Source organism: Vidua chalybeata, chromosome 3 (genome assembly GCF_026979565.1).
Source record: "Vidua chalybeata isolate OUT-0048 chromosome 3, bVidCha1 merged haplotype, whole genome shotgun sequence".
In the NCBI taxonomy this organism is placed as follows: domain Eukaryota; kingdom Metazoa; phylum Chordata; class Aves; order Passeriformes; family Viduidae; genus Vidua; species Vidua chalybeata.
The window spans coordinates 8,270,853-8,297,415 of NC_071532.1; the positions used below are offsets into that span (position 1 = coordinate 8,270,853).

The following is a 26,563-nucleotide window of genomic DNA, read 5'->3' on the forward strand; positions in this document are numbered from 1 at the left end:
AACCAGTGACAACCAATTACCTTTTTCTTTTTCACCTAAAAATCTACAGAAGCGGTAACATCCTGCTCTAGCTACTTTTTTGTTTGAAAACTATCAAGAAAAGGCAGTTTCAAACTATTATGGTTAAGTAGTGCCCACACCTACACCGATGAGAAACTCACAACAGGATGCCTCCAGGTACAACAGTTCTGCAAGAGGTTCTGTCCTCTTCCCATCAATTTCAATTTCTGCCTTGTACTATTGGAAAAGATGATCTTGGCCTATACAACTTCTTAATTGCTATTTAATTTTTATATTAATTAACTATTATTAAATTGATTAATTCAATCAGAGCTCAAAAAAATTTCATTTTACTCCAATTGCTTGAAGATCAATTTAAAAAATCTAGAAATAAATGTATGCTTTTTTTTTTAAAGTGCATTATACACTGAACAGTTCTTTATAAGCTGTTCCAGTAATTATCTAAGTCATAACACTGAACATGAGACCTGATGGCTTTCACCTTTCACTCATCTGAACCTTCTGTACCTATCCAGGTTTGCAGAAACACCCTTAAATAAATGCTCCCCTCAGATTTTACAGCAGCCTAGATACAGACAAAAAGGGAAGTCCTCACCCCACCAGGTACTGATTTTCACCAGTGGATCAATGTCTACCTAGAAGTAAACACCTAGAGCCTGTAGTTCTTGGCTGAAAAGACAAGGGTTAGGAAAAAGAAGCACATGAGAAGTTCAAGAGACAAAATCAGATGCAAGATTACTGAGGTAAAGGGGTGACTGAAGTGTTTTTTTGTTTCAGCAAAGGAAGACACCTTTTCAAATGCATAGCAAAAAAGCGACTTGAAAATTAGCCTTTGCATCTGAACAATCTTAACCTTTTTTTTTTTTTAAGAAAGCAATGGCCTACTCCCTCATGTTACCCCCTATGTCTGCAAGTACCCATCTACTAAAGCTTTTGAGCTCACAGAGCAATTTCAATCACATCTGATTAGGCCTTCGTGATATCAACTCTTCTAAAAACTTCAGGAAAATGTGACCTTGACAGCGCAAAGGGATCCAAATCCCTGAACTGAAGGACAGACAGCAATAACTTGGCTCTTTAGCCATTCTTGGAGTGAATTACACAAGTGCAATTGCAATAACCCATGAACCAGCATCTCTTTAGGTCTGAACAAGGTTCAGCACATTCTGCCTCTTGCCCCTCTGGAAAGAAAGGATGTGGTAGGCAAGCTGGGATGTTCCAGGTTGGTGGAAGATGCTGGATGTGTAACAACATGAAATCACTGCTTGTGGAAAAAAAATGCTTACAGGCATTTCACAAGTCTTTCCCTTACCTCCATTATTATTTCTTCCCATATTGCCATGGGGCAAATCGGAAGACAATACTTAAAACATTGCTGCACTTTGGAAGTAATTTCAGGAGACATTAACGGTGTATTAACTCAAGGTTTTCATTTATACTGATCATAAAATGGTAGAAATCAAGGGACTTAGGAAAAGCAGGAAATGGAACAGCAGAAGCACAGATTTCAGGAGAGCATAACTGTACCCAGAAGTAGCAGGTATTGCTATAAGAAGCAACATTAAAAGTACAAGGAGTTAGAGAAAAAACAGCCATCTCTTAAGAAACTCATGTTAAGGGCAAAAGGACAAACCATTCTAGAGCTACTAAGCAGTACTAATGCAGGTCTCAGCTGAAGCATCCATCCAGCTTCAGACACTGCTTTTTGAGAAAGAAGAAGTGAACCAGATGGAGAGAACCGGGAAAATAAGCATAAAGTCTGGTCAAGTAAGTTATGAAGAAAGAATGAACAAATCTGAATTGTCTAGTTTAAAGAGAAAACCCTAATGACTGGCAGCCTAAGAGTCTTCAAACATAAAAGATAACTGCAAAAGAAAGACAGTAATCTGTGCTCTGTTAAGCATCAATACATTAAATTACACCCAAAATGATCTAAATCAGATATTACAAAGAACTTTGTACTGATAAAATGAGTTAAATGTGAATCTAGAGCAATGGAGGTGTTTAAGATAGCTATAAACCTCTAGCAGGGACGTTTTATGTAAAGTCACAGCTGATATTGTCTATCAGAAGACAGAAGAAAGCAGTGCTGTCAGTCTTAACAAAACCCCAAAACATAGTGACACATCTTACGAGTTAAGAGGCTCCAGAATAGCCTTCAAGATATTCCAGCTGAAAACCAGCCCTGGATAAAAGTGATTTGCAGAAATGGACTAGATAACATCTCAAAATACTTTTAAGCTTCATGTTCTATTTTTCCCACTTACCTCACGTTCCTAAAGTTCATTATGACATGAAATGTGGAACAGAAATGACTGAGAACTGCAAAAACAACTGGTACATATTTTCAGAGGGTGAAATGTAAGCAGATAGAAAGAACCTTTGATTCATAGATGCTGGAAGAAGGAAATAGGTATAGAGACTTTCTACTTAAATTTATCAATCAAATTTGGGAAGTAAAGAGATACAGCAACAATAGTTGGCAAAGCAAAGACTGGCTGGGTCATCTAGAAGGATCTAGAAGCTCTGATCAAGAACACACTCTCCTGAGCTACCAGATATGTTTCAAGATCAACAGAGATGCCTAGACACCAATCAGATTTCTTGTCAGCGCAATCCAAAAGGAAGGAACGTGTAAATGGAATGTGGTTTTAAAGCCCAACAAAATGTAAAGATTTTAAAATACTAGTAAAGTAGTCTCTTACTGCTGAAAGAAAGAAGTTACTGCTAAACCTTATACATGATAAGCAAATAACAGTAAAAGTTCACACGGAAGATAGTGTCTCATTATTAAACTTCTTTTTCAGAAGACCTCATATTTTACCTCTACCCTTCCACATCTGCAAAAAAACCCAACCCAAAATACAAACCTGAGCATAAGAGAAATGTTGTGTCCTTCTATAATGACTGCTACAAATGTATTTCTGCAAAGAGGCAAATCATGAGTGATGACAAAAGGTCCCAGTTTTCTCTCTCAGCTGCAGTGAAGAGAGGTCTCAAATTTGTTCCAACAACTTTAGTTTGTCCAGGAACTCCCCTGAGAGGATGAACTACATACTTACAGCCTACCATTCAGCAGAGAAAAATATAATTTACTTGTGAAAAAAGTCCACATATGCAAAATCATCCCAGTAGCGTGTTCCATGATAGAAATGAGTTAATAAAGAATGAATAAAGTTCAGCTACAATAGGGGAAAAAAACCCAGCAAACTACCTGAGGTCCCATGACAGAAGCTCCTAGCAAAATCTGTCCAAGGAGACATTCCTGTAGGTAAGTATTTAGAGATTTCAGACATAATGCTTTACAGTGAATTCTGAAACAATATTAGTATACTCTGATAACTCCTGATTTTATGTTCTTTCCCAGTCCATGGGGAAAGCTGGGAACTCCCCTCATACTCAATATGAAATTAATAATAATTAAGGAATTTTATGTGCCCATCCTAACAGCTCCCTTATGGACAAATGGAATAACATCAGCCTGTGCAAAAAATATCAGTTGATACAAAATCAAGAATGGCAAGCAGGACATGCAGAACAACCATCATAATTCAAGAATATCCCCCTCTGAGGACCAAATTCATACTAGATAGTATTGTCTCTTTTTCCACCCCTCTTTTTTTTTTTTTTTATTTTCATGAATCAAAGCTAATCTCTTAAAGCTGCTGGAAGATAGTAACTATAGTAAAATACTATTTGCACTTCCTATGCTGTAATTTTTTGTCTGCATTCTGTTTAGGAGGAAGACAGTGGAAGCCCTTGAAGAAAACTCAGGTAGAGCTGCCCCCCCAGCAGGTGATGAGGCAAATCCAGAATCTCTCGGTGGGGAACGCAGCTAAGGCAGTATGAGCTCCGAAGAAAGTGCGACTTGGTACTCGGGAAGCACAGCTGTGGGCACCAGAACAAGGCCCTAGAGAAACTTTGAAAAACCATGAATCTTGCTTCCAGAAAAATAGTTCCAGAGCCTAATCCCTGAAGTGCTCCACAAGCTCTAGCTTTGAGTGAAGAGAGAAGTGAATGAAAGTTTTCCCCTTTTGGATGAAGGCAGTTCAGACTAAGCCCAGTGCTCAGTACAGCCATGTCCACTGGAGCTGTTGTGTGAAAATGATATAGAAATGTCCAGTGAAATGCAATGGCTTCTCCAAGAGACCTTGAAAGGTACCAGCAAAAAGTCATGCCAAATTTGGAAGAGCCAGACAAAAGCATGCCAAGAGATGATATCACTTCATATCAAATATTCTAAAACATAGATTCTGTACGAGTAGTTTACTTAAAGGTCTGCCTTGACCAATGCATTTCTGCTTTATTCTGACAGAATCCCAGTAAGTGAAAGCATGGGCTAAAATCCAGTATCCTCCATTATTTGTTAATGAACAAAACAGATCAGAATTTAATTTAAAAATACCTGACCAATGGAGGAGTATCCAAATTGGGATTCTATCAGCTAAGGAGTAAGGTTGGCTCCTACACCAAGAGAACTGAAAATGCAATAGACATTGCAGTGAAGATGTACAGGAAGACACAGGAAGAAAAGATAATTATGTTTAAGGTTCAGATTATCACATAGGTCTTGACTGGAATGGAATGTAAAATCTTTAAAATATCTTCTCTCAGGTGCATCACACCATATAGATTATTTACATTAAAACAGAGTATAACCTCTGGGGGAATAAATCCACACCAGGAATAGAAAATATTTGACACAGGCATTCCTGCACCACCAAGAGAGAAGACCACAGACCACAGAATTTTGAAATACTTTTATTTTCTATGGGAGCCATTCCAAAAATCTGACCACTTAGTTTGCAAAGCTGAGTGGAATTATTTTGAAATTCCATATATGTTCCTTTGTCTCTGTAGCGAACTTAAGTGCTAACAACTTTTTCCTGTGTTACAAATCTCAGTAGAATAATGTGGAAGTCTCGCATTCCTACACAAATCCTTACAATTCTATCCTCATTTCCCAAGATTCATCTCAGTCCACACAACCTTCAAATCTGCTTTTGGTATCTTACGAGGTATGCTGCAGAGGACACCACATTTCCCCAGAAACACTACAATTTTGGAGCTAGAAAGAAAATTTTTAAAAAGTTAAGTGTATCTTTGAAGAATGTATGACAAAATGGATTAAAGCACTCTTACACACTCAGACAAAGTGAAGAGAAGTATTGCACGAGTTACAAAAGAGCTAGAATTTTCCTAATGGGAGTATAAAATAGAGCTGGCAGTAGCAACTGTTTTGCTTTAACTAAACGCTCAGTCACCACTAAAGTATTTCATTTCCAAGTACTACACGCTAGTCAATACACGTGCCAGCTGTAAAATTATTTGTGATTCTGCAGCTACCCACTTTACAGTCTTACTTCTTTGCTATTTATGAAGAAAGAAAAACAAAATCAATTCCCTTCAAGGCTGCAGTTGCTTACAGATCTCCATCTTCCCCTTCTCGAGCCACTCCTCCCTGTGGTTCCTCGCCGTCATCCTGGCTGAGGTCACCTGCCACAGCCTCAACCTGTCCACCTTTCACCTCCTCTTGGCTTTCGCTCCGTAGCCCGGGGCTACGCCAGCAACCCCGGCGCACCCGGCACGCCCCTGCCCCAGTTCTCACAGCGCATTTTGCTCCCTCGGGCAGCTCCACCTCCCTCCACCCGAGCCCCACCGCACTGCTGAACGCTGCTGACAGCAGCTCGGCACAACCGAGCGAGCCAGACTCTCCGGTCCAGCCACTGCTTTATCTGACTCCCTCATTTCCACCCGGCCTGGCCCACTGGCGCTTGGAGAGAGCTCTTGGTCCCTTCACGAACAGAGATTGCGCTGACCTGGGCTTGAAAATGAGGAGGAGTTACAACAGTTCAACTGCGATTCCTTGTCCCCGATATTGACGCTTGAATAATTACAAATTGCTGCAGACGTGAGTGTCTCATTTCCACCTTCGCAGGTGTGAAAGTGGCACCTAAACCGAAGTTTATAGTTGTTTATAGTTACAACATGCTTATGACATAAGCAGCTTTGTATCCAGCTGATGATCACCCTTAATATGAAACTAACTAGTATTAGGTAAATTAGATATTAGGTAGCTTGAGAATAAATTTTTCTTGCGCAAAAGTGACCACTATCCATACATAAAACCTATTTCTGTCAGTGTTTGAGACATCCCTTTCAAAGTCTTTCATGTGTATGCACTTTTTAATTCCTCCCGTCTTCCCCACTCAATTGAATTCTCTTTTTAAAACTCAGTGTTTCAATGCACTGGTAATGTCTTTATCTACGCAACTGTTAAAACACTGTTGTTTATGAGCTCTGCTAAAACTTACATGTTGAACAAGAGGACTGAAAAAACCCTCCAAAATCACAAACTCCTATTCAGTTTTGCAATGATCTGTCAGAAGATGTGAATAGATAAAGCACAGGTGTGTCAGCTTGTTTTATTAATGAGGCTAATAAAGAAACAAGACTCCAGCATCTGCTTCAAGTTAAGAAAAATATTCCTTTATCCAATAGCACAGAAAATAACACTGGTTTATTTGCTTCTACCACAAGTTTCAAGAAATTGTGTCAGAAGATTTATCATCAGACTTGGTAAATCTTTTTATCACCATAATCTCGCAGATAAACCTGTCTCCTATTCCAAGAAGGTACAGATGATTGATGCTCACCTCTGCTGAAATACTGCATTGCAAACCCTGCAATTTCTTTCCACATTTTCCTGTGGAAAATGTCTCTTTTTTTTTTTTTGGCCATGCATCTAAGTGGGGATGTAGCGCAGCCAAGAATGCCACACACTGTGCAGAATGATTAAATGTAGCCTTGAAATGTAGCCATAAACCAGGAAGATGTCCAGGGCTAGGAAAAAGAAATATAGGAATAAGCAGCAAACAGTGGAGTCTGTGAACAAATTATTGTCAGTCAATCATGGTGATTATTTATTGAGAAGTGTCCAAGTGCAGAGATGTTTTGATTAGCTTTTCCAGAAAAAAATCACTCAATAAAAAAAGAAAACTAAAGAACCCTCAAACTATCCTCTATCAGTCTCTTTCGGCTATATTTTAAAGGCACAAGCCTTCTTGGATATCTGGTTAAAAGCTTAAACTCTTTCCACACTATTTAAGTAATTCTGTGTGTAGCCCTGAAAAAGAAAATATTCTCATCATGTTCATGATAATTTCATGAATTAGAAGTATTCAAAGCCCTCTAAAATGCCTGTCCATCAACTTCCAGCCTGAGCTCACACCAATTACCTGTCACAGAGTGAGAGGTTTGCATTTCTGTCTTTAAACTGGTGTCCTGGAACACAGCTCCAATGAGAATGCTGTTGCTGAGCAGGTGAGAGAGTTGATCAATAGGTGAACTGAAATCACATGGCCCTTGTGAACAGGAGAAACAGCAGCCAGACCACAACGATGGGTTTGGAACTGCAAAGTTCCAAGTCTGATCCCCTTTGGATCAGACTTCATTTGATCAGACTTCTCTAAAGATGAAGAACTGATGTCTGACTGGGTTAGAAATGAATTATGGAAAAAAATAACATTTAACATGAACTCAAGTTTCACCTGTTAGATAGACTGGTAGAACAGAAATGTCCCATGAGAAATGACACCAACACACACTTTATTCTCACTTAGTAGCATCAACTAGAACATGAAACGGAGCAACTGCTTTATACAATACTGATGACAAATCACTGACATTTGAAAAAGTGGCACACTTGGATAAAAATCCCTGTGAATAAAGGTACCCTTAATAGATACTGATCCCTTGTGTGCCAAGTATTTCACAAGTAGAGAACAAAATGAAGTGTCATTATGTCAGAAAGTTTATGGACTAAACAAATTTCTGAGAAATGCAATGGTAAGATACACACCATGCAGAAATGAGTAGGAGCAGAAGTAAACAGGGCACTGTGAGCTCTGGGAATAATAACTTCTGGAGGTTTTTATGTATGCCTCATGTTGGCTTTCATGTAATATAAAGGAACACTCTGACAGAAGCTTCTTTCTTATTTGGAGCATAGGTCGAATCTCCTTCCTGCTGCAGATTGCCCTGGTCACTGGAGGAATGAGTTCACACTGCAGCTTCTATTATTTCAGCAGGGAGGGTGCTGGGCCTTTCTCATGCGTCCAAAAGCCCACTTAAAGCAGAGAGTGGATGATACAAAAATGGCTCATGAGTTCACAAGCTGTTAAGGAGTTGACAGACAGATAGCATCACTATATAAATTTTGTTTCTTTAGGAAACCAGCCAAGATTTTATAATGCTACCATGCTGAAAGCTCAAACTATTAGGTGGGGTTTTTCACCTCATATAATTCTCGTCTCCCCAGTCACATACATTTCAGACAGCTACAAAGTGTTCAGTGGGGAATAAAAACAAATATGTCTACCTGAGGTTTTAAAAATCCGCATAACTTGCCATTGATTGAAATTTTGTTTCCTATAGGTGTTAACATCTTTATAACAAAATCACAAGCTTACAACACTGGTTCTCAGCAGGCACACAATGAAACAGTAAAAAAAGCCCAAATCTCTGATAATGATCCCAAAAAACCAGATTGAAATTATGCTTCAATTTACTTAAATAAACCAATGTGATTCTCAGCCCACATGCAAGAATTCTAAAGGTCTTTGGTTATATTGAATCAAAGATATAAAAACCTACTAATGTTACCTTATCTCTGCAAATTATGATAGATAAAGCTAATTTTTACCTTCTGACTTGCTTGATTTAATTATGCTGTGGTGGAAGCATAAGGAAGCTAATACAAGATTTTCAAAAGTGCAAATGAATGGATACTTTGGGTTGGGATGACATGGAAGCTAAAAGAGCTCCATTTCTGATCTGTCATGCTTGGTCATACTATACTGTCATGCTATTACTAGTAGAGTGTCTGTTGACTTTAATTCTTGCATAAGCTCCAGAGATGTATCTCTGGTGCAAAACCTACTGTGATTTCTCTACCAAATCATAGAGGTGATGAGGAAGACAATAAAAGGAAAAGATTTTTCTCATCTCAACAGAGATGAGATTAAGAGCCAAGCCACTAATGAAGTGCAGAGAACATTTTGTTGGAAAAGGATGGGCGACCTTGCGTGCTATGGAAGACATTGTACGTGCAGGGAAGTGCATTGCAGACATTACTTTATGCTGAAAACTGCTGCTGTAACAACAAATCCTCTGCAGGAGGACCAAGGGGCCAATCTGTTCAGCTCCTCACCCTTACAATAGACATGTGGACAAAAGACAGCCTCCCTGAAGCCCTTCTTGATCCTGAATATCTTTGGCTCAAGACAGTCATCGTGTGCACAATTTTATTTCTTTACCTTTCACTGCTGAGTAAGAGATGCAAGGAGGTCAATTAATCCCTCTTCAGGGATAATTAATAAATTACACGTCTTTTCAGACAATAGGTTCAACCCAAGGTGAAACCAGATTTTATTAAAGCTGTACCTCCATTCCCAAAGCACAAGTCTCCTGTCTCTGGACACAACCTCATAATTATTTTGCTAACTTGCTAGTGCTCGCAGCATATCCCACATTTCACACTATGCACACCACTAATATGCATCTGAAAATAGACACAAATTATGGAATTGATAAATTTTCTAACCCTTGAAAACAGATTTTAAGAAAAAGCAACTAGATGTGGCATATATCAAGATCATACTTGTCTCAGAATGAAAAAACAAAAATACTAACTTTTTTCTTTAAAAGTTGTAGATTTTGGCAAACACTTTTTTTTTTGTTTGTTTGTTTTGGAATCTGTACTTCCTGTTTGGTTATGGGTAAGAAAAAGATTTAAGAAGCAAAGGTTCTGACTTCAACCTGAAAAGACACTGTTAAAATATGTATTGAGAGCCAAAAAGTAACAATAGACAAGTTTTGACCACATGAGATTCTTCCCAGATCATTTGATAAAGTAATTTCTTATTTGGGATAAAACTGGGTTTTGCACCGAGAAAAATGAGAATCTGCTTTGTAACACCCCTTACTACTTATTTACCCACAGATGCACCAATCCAATACTTAAAGGCTTATTTCCCCAAGAGTTTTTTGTAACCTAAAGCAAGTGGAAAGAAACAAAGGATAAGCTCACAGGGGTGGATGATTGTGATTACAAGAGAGGAAAAGGGGTGGAGATTGCATCAAAACAGTTTGATGAAGAGTTTTGTTTCATTTCTGTTCAAAATAGATCAAAAGCCAAGAAGATTCCCCTCTTCAAGATTAACACACCCTTATATCTGCTAGAACCTCCCAGACACTTTTACCACCCACATATGCAAACAAACAAGCTGTTTATGTAACAGTGGTGCAAGGAAAATATTGCACAGGGGAGAAATTTATAAAGACCCTTTTTTATAAACGAGATGACTTCAAGAGACTTGCAGACACACATTCTGTGCCAGAGACAAAGTAAAACATTCCCTCTGAGCATGACTGATGTCAAGGGATTGTTGGAAGTTCAAAAGCTCAAACTCAGAAACTTGTATGAATATGATCTCAAAAAGCAGAGGAAACATGATTTTTCAAATGCATTCTTGGACCATGAAATGCCTTCAAAAAATCTTGTTCACTTTGAATTGTTTTATAGTTTGGTGTTGGGATCTGTGTAGCAGCCAAAGTTTTGAGGTTGGTCAGCAGGAAATGCATTCGATCGGATCATGGGGCTGGGATTCTTGCAGGGAATAGCTGACAATGAGGTACAATGTGACAGCCATAGGTGGTCTTAAATTTATTTCTCAGGTTGTATTTCCTGACCTCCAAGGTCTCATGTAAATCACTAGTCACTGACACATGGCTGCTGGGACTGGGTGGAAACATCTGTGTCCTGCCCTCTCCAGGCAGCAGTGTGGCTGATCTTTACAGATCTCCCCCACAACAGTGTGCATAAGAACCTGACTGCAGCTCACCTTTACCTGCAGGAAGTGCAACCTGTTGATGACAGGGGAAGAAGTGTTCCTTTCAGAAGACAATCAAAGTTTTGTGGAAAGACAACAAATGGGCAGGAAATGGAAATTCTAAGCTAGATTGAGGCATTCTCCTGCAGAACAGGCCCGGGAAGCTCAAGAACATAGAAATTGGCTGCTGTGATACCAGGTGTAAGCTGACAGCTTTGGGCTGTGAGATTAGCCAGGCTGAAGTCTCAGATAGATACATGTGAGTCACATGGAGAGATGTATGGCAGCTTTTCAGACCGTATGAATCAGCAGCAGCAACAGGGAACCAGAAACTCAAATGGAAATTCCTGGAGGAAGCAGAGTGCAGCATTATGTCAGCTGAAATGGCTACAAGTCTCAGCTCTGCATCTCAAATTTGTCTTTCCATATTTCTTTTTTAGATGAATAAATCCTCATGTATTGGTAGGCTGATGGAGAAGACCAAATATTTTGGAAGCGGAGGAAATGACAGAGCACATGCCTGTGCTTGATCAAAGGAATGAAGGCAAGGATACAGCTGAATGACTTCCAAAAAAACCCCTGAGATGATCAGTAGAACAGATAAGGCATTACTGCATTACATCTACACTGGATGTTCAGGAAATTCAAAATACTTCAGGCGGGAGAAAGACACCTGGCCAGAATAGGTTAAATATTACTTTGTTCTGAAGACATGGGTGTCTACCCTGGAAATTCAGCTCTTCACCTCACAGTTTTATACTAAAGGTATCTCACAGAATGTTCTGGTCATCTGTCTGAATTCATGTATCTTTAAGCGCAAAACACTTCAGTTCCTCTTCAGTCTGGCACAAAACACTGCTCTTCTCCTTAACTGGCATTTTTCTTCCATATTCCATCCCACAATTCCATATCCATCCCACAGTGACAACTCTCAGACAATAGCCTCACAAAATTCCTGGCTGGGTTGCTTTCTCAAAGTATTTTCTGTCGAAAAATTAGCTGCCAGGAATGGCAGAAATTCTCTGGCTGAGCCACTGGTCATTGTAGGGAAATTTAATTTCCTGCTTTGCTGGTTAATGCCACAGTCCTAGCCACAACAAAAATTACTTTTCTTTAAAAGGAAAGTAAAATCCAAAAATCCACAAGAGAGTTCATATGTCTATTGGCAGAAGATACAGACCTGCATATCATGATGAATTAGGATCTTTACAGTTGTCTTGTACCCTGTAAACCAGGATTTGAAACACCACTGCACACATGCAAAGAGAAAGCTGTGAGAGAGGCAGCATGATTTTCTGGTGAAAAGTCTGATTTTATAGAAACTGTGGGAACATAACAGAAGATTGTTGAGGAGAATTATAAACATGCTGAAGTGATCTGCAGCTGAGGTGTAGAAAAACACATATACCAATAGTTGTTTAGGTTTGTGTGTTGGCTAAGTTCAATGTCTCTGTTTCAATAAGAGACCTGAGATAGACTTATAGGCACTCAATCAAACATGCTTGAGATTATATCCCTGCTGTAGGAAAGATCACAGCAGGGAGGTAATCTACACCTGTGACAGCCCCTGAAATACAGGTGAAAACAGCATGTTCAGAGATCCTTTAGCAAGGACCGAGCAAGAACTGGTGTCCCTGCTCATATGGGTCTGCCTAGCTGCTGTGTTGGGGATCCCTAGTTTGACAAGGTAATTGAAATAAATTTACTGTTTTCATTTCATTCAGTGTTCTGTGGTCATCCCTGGGTCCTGTATATGCCAGCTCACACAGAGACCCAAACAGGCCCTAAGCAACCATTATCTTATCATTCAGCTCATTATTATTCATATTGCTTCTGCAATGGAACACATCCAGCCACATCCCTCGGTGACATCGCAGGTAGAAGATGCATTTCACCTTTCACATTTCTGAAAGCCAGACTGCCACTTAAAGCTTGCAAAGGTAATTAATTCTCATGCTGAAGGGATGTAAATAGACAGGCAAGAGCACTACCCATGCCATGGCTTTCTATTACTTATTACCTCTATTGAGCACAAATAAGCTTCTTGCCAGACAAATATTCATAGAAGCCTAACTGAGGTTCTGCATGAATTCCATCCATTTTTGGATCACTGTTGCTGACTCACCACAGAAATGCTGCCTCCTTGCATTGAAAGGTCACAGACTCACTTTGACTGGATGGTCTCTGTTTCATCTTCATATTTTAAAGGCAGGTCAACACCAAATTCCCAGCAGGGCACTTAGGGTTTTGCCCTGAAAGGCTCCATATGTTCAATTGCTACAATCCATATTTTGATTCCCACTCCCTCTGCACACATGAAACCCCTCCAGCCTGCAGGCAAAGTATGAACCATTAATCACCACTCTTTGAGCCTGATGATCCAGACAGTTATTACCCATATAGTAGTCTGCCCATCGGGACTGTAATGTCCCAAGTAACACATGACGGTGGTATGACCAATGTCAAGGCAGGTGACATCTATCACTTACCTCTCATAGAAAAATCTAGTCACCTCAGCATAGAATAAAGTCAGTCAAACATTATTTATCTCTGGTACATCTATGCTTGCTGTTCCAAATCACCTTCCTCGCTATGCTCCCAGAAGTGACCTCTGCTAGAAATGATCTGCCTTTTGAAGACAGGTGGGACATTTCTCTTATCAGGGATCTTTGACACCTGTGAGCTTCCAAAGCTGATAGCATGTGGTATCACCTACCACACATGAGTGCAACCCTGTATGGGTTGCCATTTCTCAAGAGATCCGTGACTCAACCTTCTTTCACTGATGGTAGTTTGACAACACAGAGACTTGGATGACTTTGATTGTGAAAAGTGAGTCAAAGAAAGCACAGAGTACATCTTACCTGTGGTCACTAAGCATCTGCAGTCACTAAGTCACCCCATTTCTTGATGGGACATGTTTTCCTTGTTTATTCATCTCTTACTAATGTAGCAGTAGGATCTGTTCTTGCTTCCCTTGATACTCTTTGCAAATGTTGATTCCAGGAGATCTTTGGCTTACCTAATTACACTGCTACATGCCCCCAGAATGCTTCAAAATTCCTCTTTCAAAGGCCATTCTTGTTTCTATCTCTTGTATACTAATTTTTGCACTGGAGCTCAGCCATGGGTTATGTGTGTGTAGCTAAGCCAGTCTCCCAATATATTTACTTGCTTTCATGAGCAGAAGGATGGGCTGTTACTGTGCTAAGTGGAGAATGACCTAAAAGATCTGACATGCTGAATCTTTCAAGCCAAAGTAAATTACTATCTGCTCTTTCTGTAAAGGCTTAACCGTCCAAAATTTAATTACCTGAACTTAGAGATTTCCAGGAGTTAAGAAGGTAATGACTTTAGACCAACCTTATATATTGAGCTATGTGAAAAATCTCAGCCTTGCATGTAAAGTCTCATGCAACACGCTCAAAGCACTGCCACAAGAGTCAGAGACTGTTACATGTGCCCACACAGTGGTGACACCTCAGCTGCAGAAAGATGTCCTCAGTGTTTCCTGCTTCCAATGCACTGAGCTCACCACATAGCAGGGCAGATGACAGAAACAAGGGCGTGGATCCTAGACCTGTGATTATCATCTGAGAGGGCAGGTGCAAAGCAACACATTTCTCAGGCTTGAAACCAAGGAGAAAAGAAGGCAGGACTGAGGATGAGGAGGTCTTATCTGTCGTGCAGCTGAAGCAATAGGTACAGTAATTGGCAGAGAATTTGATTGAAAACCAAATCTCAACTTTTTCCTGAGAGAAAATTGCAGTTGCACTTTCCATGAACACATGCACAATGAAAAATGCCCAAAATCCTGAGCTGCTGCAAGTGAAACAGGCTGGACTCAATGAAGTTCCCTTTCAATTTGTTTTTACCCAAACCAATATCAAAATATGAAGATATTTCAGAAAAAAAAAAATCTTATTATGTTGGTAGATCATTATGGCTGCACAACTAAAGCTGCAAGCAGCTGGAAAGGCCTGATCAGCCTTAACCCTTTCTCCTTGCTCTTCCCTTATTAATAATAACCCTTATTGCTTGACTCTGATTGTGGGAATTAATTTATTTCTTTTCCTACCAGACTCTTTAACATTTATATTGAGTATCCATCTCAAATGACCCACTTACACCTGGTTTGCAAAAACACTTGAAGTGCTGTCCGCATTTGTGAAGAGAGAGCAAAGAAATTACAAGAGACCTTTACAACATACAAGAAAGTTACTGCCATGAGAACATTTGCATGGCATATTCCTTTCATGACTCTCTTTCTAAACAATGAATGTTTTCTTCAAGATTGCCATTGGGCAATAAATGACATTTGAGAGGAAAGAAACTAGGGTGCCAAGAGCATGGAAGGGACTGAGACTGAATGCTGGAATATTGAACTAAATAGCTAAGTAGAACAGCTAGGAGGAGATCATATGTAACAGGACAGAAGTTAAACATAAACAGCTTCTGAATTTTGGAGCCTCCAAATGTTGGAGACTATCACATTTTTGGGTTATCAGGTAAGTGGGGCAGATGTTACTGTGCTGGATCTCATCCCAGGTTCTTTTTTCGTTTCACACAGGAGCTTGAAATCCTTGGAAAAGCCTATAGTCTTGTTGACTACACGTTTCTTCCAAGCCCTGCCTTTCTCAATGCAGAACATAAAAGTAATGAGTTCACAAATAGCTTTATAATGTCTTGGAGTCTAAGGCATCCAAGGAATTAATCTATCAAAGAAATGGAACTGTTGCATGTGTTTTATAGGGAAAAAAGTTTCCACTAGACAAACATATTTATTGTTTTAAAAATTCAGTGTCCCCTATTATTGATACCCAATCAACAGCAATATAACAGCAAAGAAACCATCACTAGGAAAATACCTTCTCCTGGCCAATGCAGTTACATAAATAAATAGGCTAGCTACTGAATTGTGCTTTGGGCAAAGGCAAGTCCAGACTATGGATTCTGGAAAAACACAAAGCATCTGTCTCTGTTAAAAGCACTAAAAAAGTGGAAGACATGATCCACAACCCACCTCCCAAAGTTCAGGTCTTACTATGGCCCAGCTTCCAAAGAATACCAGGATTCAGCATGGCTGTGGGGACATGGTAAAGCCTGATGTCCATTAGTACATGGAGAGTCTGTGCTATCAGCTAGAATTGAGTGAATCTGACTTAAATTAATCACAGAACCTATCCGAACAAGCAGTTCCACCCCAAAGCACTCTATCACATCCCCAAAAGCAACAGTTTCTCTTCTGGTAGGATGCTTCACTGCTTCTTTATCACTCAGCTACCTCCTTTCTGTCCTTGGTGTGCCACAGAATGCTAGAAGCAAAGAGAGCATCCCTGCTCCCTCACATTTGATCATCCCTAATTACCTTTCCCAACCCATTAAACAAAATTCTTTCTTTAGAAACCCAGGGGGTTTTGTGGTATCAGAATTGCTTCTCTATTTCTGTTAAGCACGCACAGGCACACAAAATGTTCTTACATCATTAAGATGCAAAACACATTGCTCTTGAGCAAGTGTTTTCAAAAACAATGTTTCCAAAGCTAGCATTTCCTGAAGCCAGTGCTTCCTGGGGACTCCCTTGGAAAAAAAAAAAAAAAAAAAAAAAGTTTATAGAGCTGATTTCTGCAAAGCCTGATGTTCCAGTCAGACAATTGTGAAAAACGATTGCTATAAGCCTAGAAGCCTTCACTGTGCCATTCACTCACTGCAGTCTCTGCACTAGCTGCCTCTCTCAAACCACAGCATCTCTCCCTCCCCCCTCCTTGCAAAGTAGCACAGCTGTAACTAAGCCCAAAAGTTTTGGAACTATCACAAGTCTAAAAACAGCATCACCAATCACATCCCTTGAAAATACTAGCACTATATTTCTGTTCTATAAGGTGTTTAATGGTCAATTAATTTACTGCATGGGCAGTGAAGTACATAAATGTGTGTGTCAGAGTGTTAGGGAAAATAGGGGCAAGGTGGCTGAAGAGCAAACGAGGAAGAAGGAAGAATGACTGGAATTAAGAGAAACTTGGAAGCCTTGTACAGGCTTCCTTGTGCACCAAGCTGCCATATTCCTTGCTTCTCAGATCCCAGCTTGTAAAATGGGAAGCACACCCCAGCGAGGAGTGGCCAATACAAGCGCACGGAGGACTGTGTGCACACCTCCAGCAGTGAGGCTCCTAAACAGCGCAGGGAGGAAGGAACAGTATCTGTTCCTGTAAAATAGCATCAAGCATAAGCACTGAACAGGGTGAGGCGGCTGGGGCGGGGAAACAGACCAGACAGGAATGGGGAGATTCCTGCCAGGAATGAGATTCCTGGTTCATTCAGGACTCCTGTCTGTTATTGTTTCCTTCTTTCTGTGTTTGGAAGAACACTTCCCCTTGAAGAAAGGGGAAATGGTATGTAATTTGGTGCACGGTGCTCGACCCAGACTTACCAAATCCGCCTTTGATAAGCCTCCTGAACTTTCTAAGTCTTCACTTCCTCACCACTTCCCTCAGCCATGGATGGCATTTACAAGTGGCTCAGTGCTACTGTCAGATGTCACACAGCAGGGTAAAACACTTTCTCCTCCGACCATGTGGTGCTTGTGAGACTTCAATAATCTTCAAGGTACATCTAATAATATTTCCTTCATTTCTTTGCCACCCTTTCAGGCCAATATTTATTTCCTTTTTTTGCTCATGCTCAGTAATATTAGTCATTACTTTTCTAGCTGTTTACTTCTCTTTTTTATTAAGTAGGAAATCCTAATTAATGCCCTCCTGGGATTTCAAAATCACTCATTTGCAGCAGGTTAACAGTAACTGAATGACAAAGCTTAGCCCTTGAAATCTGTCACATGTGGAAAGCAAAGACTTAGAACGCCATTGTGGCAAATAGTTAATGTACAAAATGACAAGGAGGTGTATGTGATATATAAGAGGATAATGAATTAGGTTTTTGGAAGCAAATCCAAGAAAGGCCTTTTTCAATCATTGTGCAAGATTTTTTGCTTTCCTCAGCCAACACAAGTCAGTGATTGGGAAATACTTATATCAGGGGAGACACCTAAAGCCAGACAACCATTAAGCATGACACTGGGCGTGCCCTCATTAGAGTGCTAAGGTGTGTGAGCGCCCCATTTAGAGAAAGATAAAAGATAGCAGTTTATTTGTAAAACAGCAGAGCCCTCACCACAGTCCTCGTCTAAAGCTTCCAACAGGGATGATTAGGTGAGCGCACAGGCTCCGCAAGCAACCTTCTCCATCCCCCCTGTCACTATCACACCATGCTGTAAAGCCAGCCTTCTCATAGTCCCAACAAGACTTTCCCCTAATGATCACATCAAGATCCAGAATTAGGACGTTCCAAGACAGACAGTAAGCTCCCAATCAGAACAGGTATCACAGAGAGACAACCTTTAAGATTTGGGCTCTTTTGGTAAAAATATACTTTTAGATTTGTTCATTGGATAGCAGGCATCGGTGAAGTGCAGGGATCAGCTATGCCATCCCTGCATAAATGTAAACATCATGAAAAGACAGCTTTGCCTGCCTACATATTTTTGTTGTTATACTTGAACAGCAACAAATCACACTTTAAAAATTCTTCTACACACTTGAAGCTGACAAAACAGCTTTCCACTAGTGATTAATACATTGCAAAGTCAAGTCCACCACCGGTTAAGCTTTAGAAGGAAGTTACTACTTGTGTTTGTTGCATTTGATATGAACTAGATGCTAAGTCAGTCCATGGGATCAACACCATTTGCATGAGCATTCCCAACTCTCTCTGCAGTTTAGGAGAGACAAAAGCAGCGTTAGGTCTCACGATTACAAATTAACACACAAGCCTAATCCATACAAGGTGTTCAATGGACATTAAGATGACCATAAAAATAGCTTAATAAGTAATGTTGCAACTAACTACCTATTTGTTTTCAATATTGAGGCAATTAGGATAAACAATTAAACCTTACCTTTGTTCCTTTAGTGATTCCATTTTTCTTAGATATTCCACTTTTTAAGAGGTTATTCTGTTTCTGATGATGATGATGATGATGTAGATGTCCATTGCACACAGCACTGGGATTAGCCATCTGTTTAAATTAGTCAGATTCTCAGTTCTTAAGGGTGTCTCGGGTCTTTCTACTGTAAAAAAGACAGTGGGATGAGAAGATAAAGTTCTTGGTTAAGGCCTGAAAGGTATCCAACTGGTCTGTCAGGATTTTCCAGGATGAGAGGAGGAACTATCTTTTGCAATCTCTTCAAAACATAAAACTTTCTTTCATATAGCTTCAGCCCCAGCAAGCTAGAATGTGAAATACATAGCAGGAGGTGTGCTGTTAAAATCTCTGAAAATTACTGCTCATTGCTGGCTCTTGCATGAACACGGCTTCTGTGAGTCAACAAGACTGCTGCAGCTACCAAGAAGTGGGTGGATTCAGAGGCGGAGACACTTAAAGATACATTACCTCTTAAATACCTCGAAGGGAGAAACTTTGTTTCTTTTCTCCCAATTACACTCAGTGTAGAGTGACGTCACTCCATAGAAACTGCCAAAATGTTTTGAAAATTTTAACAGTGTAATCTGTGAAATTACATGGTTCATTTTACGAAGAGTATATTAGCTGAAAACAAGTAGTATTGCCCTGAGTAAAGCAGACAAACACTTAAAAAAATTTCTTTTAATCTCTACTTATATGTGTAGCGTGACAGACACAACATTATACCTGCAAAGAAATGGAAAGCATTTTAGTAATAAAATGAAAATTTATCTAGAGCTAGATACTACAGACATGTGCACAAGTGTTTACTAGAGTGAACTGTCCCTTTAAACTCAGTTTGGTCAGTAGTAGGATAAATGGCATGCTATAACAATGAATGAGAAATTAATTTTTATAAAGCTGATTCATTTAGTTTTAAAACAAGTCAGGCTTTAATTATATGTGAAACTACTATGGACGACTAACATACATCCTTTCTTTTATGAAAAAAGGTTTTTAATTGTGAAAATGCATATATGGTCTTTGCTGAATCAAATTTTTGTGCTTCAGATTTTAGTGACAAAAAGTAAAAGTAGAAACATCTCTGGTAGCATTTAATAGAATCTCTTCCTCCCAAAATAATTCAAATTAGTGTGGAGACAGATTAAAGGAAAGCTGTATTATAATATCAATTTTGGAAAACAGTTAGGAGGAAAGGCTGGGAGAATAAAAATACTTGAAGTTCTTTAGTTAGAAAAAATTGCTATGCCACCCTGGCAATGAATGTAAGTTATATACAGAAAGAGCAGCTTAGAACTTGAGTACATGGAATGCAGGAGATGAAATGTGAAATAAACCACTGTGAAAATACACAGGGAAACACACTGTGTTGGTTTTGAAAACTTATCTTAGACACATATTAAATTGCTAAAATATATTTTCTTCTTTGAAGTAATTTGCAAAGTGAGATATCATCAATGTACTAGAAAATTTTTGGTCCTGCTTAAGAGTGATCTAAACTTAAATTAATAAGACTGTAGTATTTTGGGGGAAGAAAATAACCCATTAACTCATTAAAATGAACAGAAGCTGTAAAACACCAAAATGTCTTGCCTCACAGTTTTACAAGATTCACCATCAGAAAGCAGATTTTTAAAGTTTTATCTTTTTGGTGCTTTTCCTAGGCAAGAATACCTCATTTCTGTATGAATCAGTTTTGTTTAGGTTTCATTAAGGCATCTGTAAGTATACCTCACTGACAAATTAATTGTGAATTTAATAATGTCAATTATAGTGGCAAAATAAATTGTTGGTCTTAAGTGGCTAAGAGTTCATATTTGCAAGAAAAAAGGAGACTGAGATGAGGATAAGCCTGCAGGAAGAATGGTCGGTAATATCTCCTGCATACCCATCCCCTATGGGCTGCTGAGAAATGGAACAAGGTAATGCAAGGCATTCTCTCTGCACCTGGCAGCCCTCTCCCATCAAGGAGCTTTCTTAGCTTGGGAATTGTGTCCTTGATTGTCACAGCAAATCAAACACCTGTAAAACATGCCATCTGCTCAGTCAGTTACTGATCATCTTCCCCCTGTTGTGATAAAGACAAGGACACTTACCAGAGTAGTGCTGTTCCCCTTAGCAGCTTCCCATGTCCCAGCTAGCACCTCTGTCAGCTGCTTTTCCCAACAGGCTCAGCACCTTTCAAGGCACAAAGCAATAAAATGAACATATTGTATGTGTCTTTTTTTCCTCCCCAATTAAGTTCATGAGGGAAGTGGAATCTCCAGTTAAAACAACAGTTCACATAAAGCAAATTCTGTGGCTAGTTCCAGGCTCTAGGTCTATACTTGCTATCTGTTTCAAGACCCCTGAAATACCAGTGTCCTTACATGAATAAAATTAAATGTGCTATGGTAATTTTAGTTTTCAATGTCTATATTATTTAAGATAGCAAACAGATAGAATTTTAAAAAATACCACATTTAAATATGAGTTTAAATGAGCAATTAAAAAACAAACTCAGAGAAGAGCTGCCCATTTGGATATCTGTTAACCATGACCTAAAAGCCAGGGTTCACAAAACAAATGCCACTAGAAGCTGACTAAAATTCCTGCCCTGATCCTATTCAGAGCAAAAGATTTATAGAAGGGATGAGTCTGGCCAAATACACAAAAATTGTGTAAATAGAATGTGGTATTTCTCCTGGAGAAAAAAAAACAACCTAAAAAAACAAACAAACAAAAAACCCCAACAACACCCCCCCAAGAAACCTCCACAAGTTCCCCCCAAACAGAAACAAACAAACAAAAAACCCCACAAAAACCCAAACCAAAAAAAAAAAAAAAAGCAGAAAAAAGCCAAAAAACTCCAAATCAGAAAAAAAAAGAAACCACCAAATATCATTGTGCCCTTCAGAACTCTATCTTACTCAAAGCCACCTCATCTATTACTCAGGCTTCTATATACGTATCTATCATGTTACCTGCTACCTGCACCTAAATCTATTACTCAAATGTATGAGGATCTGTGCTGCCTGGACACTGGAGAAAGGACTCAGTAATTGTCTACTTTGCAACACCAAAACCACCACTAGCAATACCCTATTTTTATCATTCTGAGAAGTGGGAGGAAATCATCTGCTGTGCTGACTGTACAAGAACTGTGTGTATTTAACTGCAGGGGACACCAATCCTACTAAGATTGTATGTGCACTTCTCTTTAGTGGCTTGCGTACTGGTCACTCTTCATACTTTGACAAGAAGATGGTGAATTTCTATGAATCCCAGCAGACCACATACTATGTTCTACAAAAATGCTAGTAAAGTTTCCAAGATGTGACTACAATTACTATAAATCTGTAGGAAAGCCATCAAGGAATTCCCAGGTTCTAGGTTATGAATCCCCAGGTTCTAGGTTTTATTCCTTGCTTTGTCATCATCCTGTTAACACTATCACATTTTTGCTAACTCACACTGATACCAGGAGAAAAGTGTTTAAGTCCTTTTTAAATGCTCTGAGACCAACTGCTGAGGAGTATGGAGCAAAAGTGAAGTAAAATATATGCAGTTTAATTAGCCAAGGTTTAACAACAGGGCAGAGAGAACAGAGAGGGATAGGACTCTAAGTAGTCTCTCAGTGTTTGAAGAAAATCACTTTTCTGGTAAAAATTCCATTGTTACATAGGACAGGTTAAAAGGCTGAACTCTGCTGATGCACTCAAGAAACAGGGACAAAACATTCTATTAGGCTTTTGGCCCAGTCAGATATGTAGTGTCATTATAGTGGTCACAATGTCCCCATTTAAAATAACAATACTGGATTCACAATGTTCCCATTTATAACAGCAGTACTGCATTACATACCAATAATAATAACAAAAAAAAATGTTGCAAGAAAGCATAAGAGCTCATCCCAGAAAACTGTCATATCATAAACCAGAAGGATTTCATAGGATTCCTACTCATCCCAGAGTACAGTTACTTACAGCAGTGTTGTGAAATTGTCTCGCAATCTAATGGCAAGACCTTGATAATTTCTGTTCATGACAGATTCCCATTTGCATACTACATGAAACAATAAGGGTCTAAACAAAGACACCAGGTAGTGTTATGTTTGTTTTGAGTGGACAAACACTGATGTCAAACAAGGGCTGAAGAAACTAGAAACCCAAATTTATTCCTCTGTTAAAATCCAAGATTCTAGTAGTGTTTAAATTGGCAGCAGAGCATGATGGTAATGGAGTACACAGTAAAAAAACCTTTTTTGTTCTCACAATCATTTCCCTGCAATAGGAATTCATCTCATAAATTCCGTGTACCATTGATGACTTATATTTGCTGTATGTGGATACATGGATGTTGGAGGCAATTCCTGCTTTGGATATGTAGAAGACTTCATGAACAAACAGGGAAACACCACAACAACAAAGCAAGAACAAGTACCAGCCATCAGCTGGTCAGTCACCCCCAGGGTGTCTTTTGAGTCATCCACATTTCACCAGCACCAGCTATAGACTAAATTTCCCTAAATCCTTACATGGAAGAACCCCCCATCTGTGTTTGCTTCTTTACACCCTATCTAGCAATACATATGTGGAATGCCACGTAGGGATATGCCACTACACTTGGAAATGAAACTGCACACCAATACTGAAAGATCCCCCAACTGCCCTTGCACAACTTGAAGGATACGTAAAATGGTTTGATATTGGTCAGAGAATAATCTAGAGCAACTCAGAGCCGTGGCACAGGTGGACGCATGCAACCAGTGTTGCAACAGGGCAGGGCATGGTACAACATGCAGGGCTTCTCTGTGTCTGGCAGGTCCATGCAGCCCCTGCAGAGCCCCGGGGCTAGCACAGCTGCTTCTTGACAGCTCTGCACCATCTTGCTCTTCATGGGGCACAGTAAGATGACAAGACAATGCTTGAAAACCTTAAGCATTTAAAGATGCCGTCAGCCTGGTTTCTTAGGCAATATTACCAGAACCAGTTTTCTGACTGTATCTGGGTGTCAACAGGCTTTGAGTACTCATGGCACCAGGAAATTGTTGGGATTTTCTGTCTGATACAAATATCTGACTGATATATGATACACAAATCTAGTTAGGAATCTGTACCTAATCTGAGGACAGTTTGCGACTTTTATTTCCTTTCAAGGATTAAGGCTTCTTAAATTGCACAATTGATACAGTTCTGTCCTTATCTTCTGGTACAAAAATAAAATAAATCTGACTAAAATGTCACTATCAGACAAAACCAACATAAATTTTAAAAAATCAACACCAAGACATAAAGAATAACCATATAGCAACTAAAAGCCTGCTGCAAAAATCCAGCATCAAGTGCAAGAGAGCCCAGTGTGCCTTCTGCTCTATCTTCTTGCAATTACAAGGCTGATGCCATTACTACACTCCTATCTGGAAATGTCTCATAACGTTGAACCTGCAATTCTTACTCCTTAAATAAAAAACTTAGATAGCTAGACCCAGTGATGCCAATAGAACTACTCAGCCAAGCCAAAGAATAAAAAGAAACACTTTACAAGCACTAGGTAGAGGCAAAATCTCTTTTGTGGGACATTTCTCTACTGACTTCTTTCAGCAGCAATGTGATCCATAGCCATGTAACCTCTAGAGCTGTGCAAGGCAGATTTCAGTTTACTTTCCCAAGACCTCTGCCAGTCAGGCTGATATGTTTGCTGAGCTCTGTAACTGCCGAGAACCAGTGTGGTATTGTCATTGTTTGCACTGGACATGATGGATGGAGCAGGGGCAGCTCTGTGCCATCTGCTCCTCCTCTGTGTCATCACCACATTGATTCAGACAAGTCATCCTCCATCACAAACATCTGGAACATTAAGACGACTGATACTTAACCAGGTAGACAAATCTCATTATTATTATTACTAATAAAACTGAACAAAACAGACATAGCTTTAACCGATGTTTAATGATGAAATATCAGTCTCTGAACAGGAAATTATGAAGTGATTTCACACAAAAGTTAAAAGCTATTGCTTATTGTTCTTATAATGTAATTTTTCAGTGCTTCCAGAAGCATGAGATTTATGCAGGCCAAGATGAGAACTTGTAATGCTACTCAGTTGGGGAAAAAAAATAGCATTGCAAAATACCCCATTTTTTAATCTAACAAGTGGCTCTGTTTTGCAATTCTTACTCACTCAATGAAGCACTTCATTGAATCAGACCCAGTGAGGTCAATAGCCCTACCCATGCAAGTAGTAGTTATGCTTCAAAATCTTTTTATTAGCATTGCTAAATTTAGATTAGTAGATTATTTGCCTTCCCCATTGCCAGTGAACAAATAATTTCAAGACATGCCACAGAATTAGATTTTTGTGTTAAATGTGACTCCATACATGGGGTCTCTGGAGATTTATTTCCTCTTGTCACTGCCTACAGTTTTGTTATTCGCCATTTCAGTTTTGTTTGTCCTATCTCTTAGGGAAGTAAGAGAGATAAAAAAAAAACAAAGAAAATGCCAAAACCTGTGGTTGCCAGTTATGGTAAAGGGGTGGTAGCTGTGTTGCCTTATAAAAATTTTATATTTTTCATTCAGTTGCCTCATGATACTTTACTATGGTTGACATTAGATATTTTTACCCTACACTGTCAAACAGGTGGAAGAAACCAAAATACTGTTCACTTTACCTACTTAACTATAAACATTCAAACTTTCAAAAGCTTTGTCAGATCAAGTTTTTTCTATTTTCACTTGTAGAGGATTTCTTTTGACTATTGAGGGTTTGGTCTCCCTATGGCTTGGCACAAACGGTTGCAATTCTGTTTTAAGCAGACTTCACTGCAATTCTTTCTCAATTTCATGCCTCACTGAAGTCAGTGGAGCTCTGAAGAGGCACCAAGTGTCAGATGTGAGAATGAAAGGGGGAATGAGAATTGAGAAATTCATTCTAGAAATTGTTGCCAAATGCAGGAAGGACAACTGTACAAAATTATCTTGAGAGTTTTTTAAATCCATGAGTTCTGAGAAAGGTGCTTTTTAAAGCTGGTTTAAGACTTATATTTATCATTTTGACATGCAGATTAAATGTTTTTCCTTACTTGAAGTTATTTGTATTAAAGGTTCAGTGCAGAAGTCTGAAACACCCTGCATTTGTTACAGAAGCTTTAGGAGCACAGTCTGGTATTCCAGAAACCCTGCCATGTTTCAGGAGCTACAACTCCAGGAGTTCAGTTCAAAGCTGGTACATATACCAGAAAATAAAATCAATCGAAGGCTCCCCAGATCAGCAGGTCCTATTCAACACAGCTTCAGTCACAAAAGATTTTCATTAAACCCCCTCAAGTTTATTGGAGTCTTTTAATTCTCCTGCCAAGACACTAGAAAACTAAAGTTTCTTTCCTGTAATATCTGTTTGTTTTTACATTCCACGAAATCTCTAACTTTAATATTATGCACAGTAAGCTTGTCAGATCTTGGTAAAGAATTTTAATCAAATGTTACTATTTTCCAGTCTCTACAGTTCTCTTTTGAAACAATCCCCCATTCAAACCAAGCATATTTAATATCATTGGAGAAGAGTTGAGCAAGTTGGGCCTTAGAGTACTTTTATACAGGTGTCATTCCACAATCCAGCCATTCATACCTTAGCTGGGGAGGCAACTTGTTGCAACTCTCTCAGCTACATTTAGCAGCCTATTGCTTAC

At 39.3% G+C, this 26,563-nt stretch overlaps 1 protein-coding gene across 1 annotated transcript in view; it reads right to left on the reverse strand.

The window, feature by feature from the left end:
• Nucleotides 1–24,541, reverse strand: part of SPTLC3 (serine palmitoyltransferase long chain base subunit 3) — an 85,212-nt gene extending 60,671 nt beyond the window's left edge. Inside the window, exons 1-3 of the mRNA XM_053939720.1 lie at nucleotides 24,468–24,541; nucleotides 20,991–21,072; nucleotides 18,868–19,039 (exon numbers count right to left, since the gene is read on the reverse strand). Coding sequence (XP_053795695.1) covers nucleotides 18,868–18,987 — 120 coding nt within the window. The 5' untranslated portion in view covers nucleotides 18,988–19,039; nucleotides 20,991–21,072; nucleotides 24,468–24,541. The remainder of the gene's footprint in view (nucleotides 1–18,867; nucleotides 19,040–20,990; nucleotides 21,073–24,467) is intronic.
• Nucleotides 24,542–26,563: the final 2,022 nt, after the last annotated feature.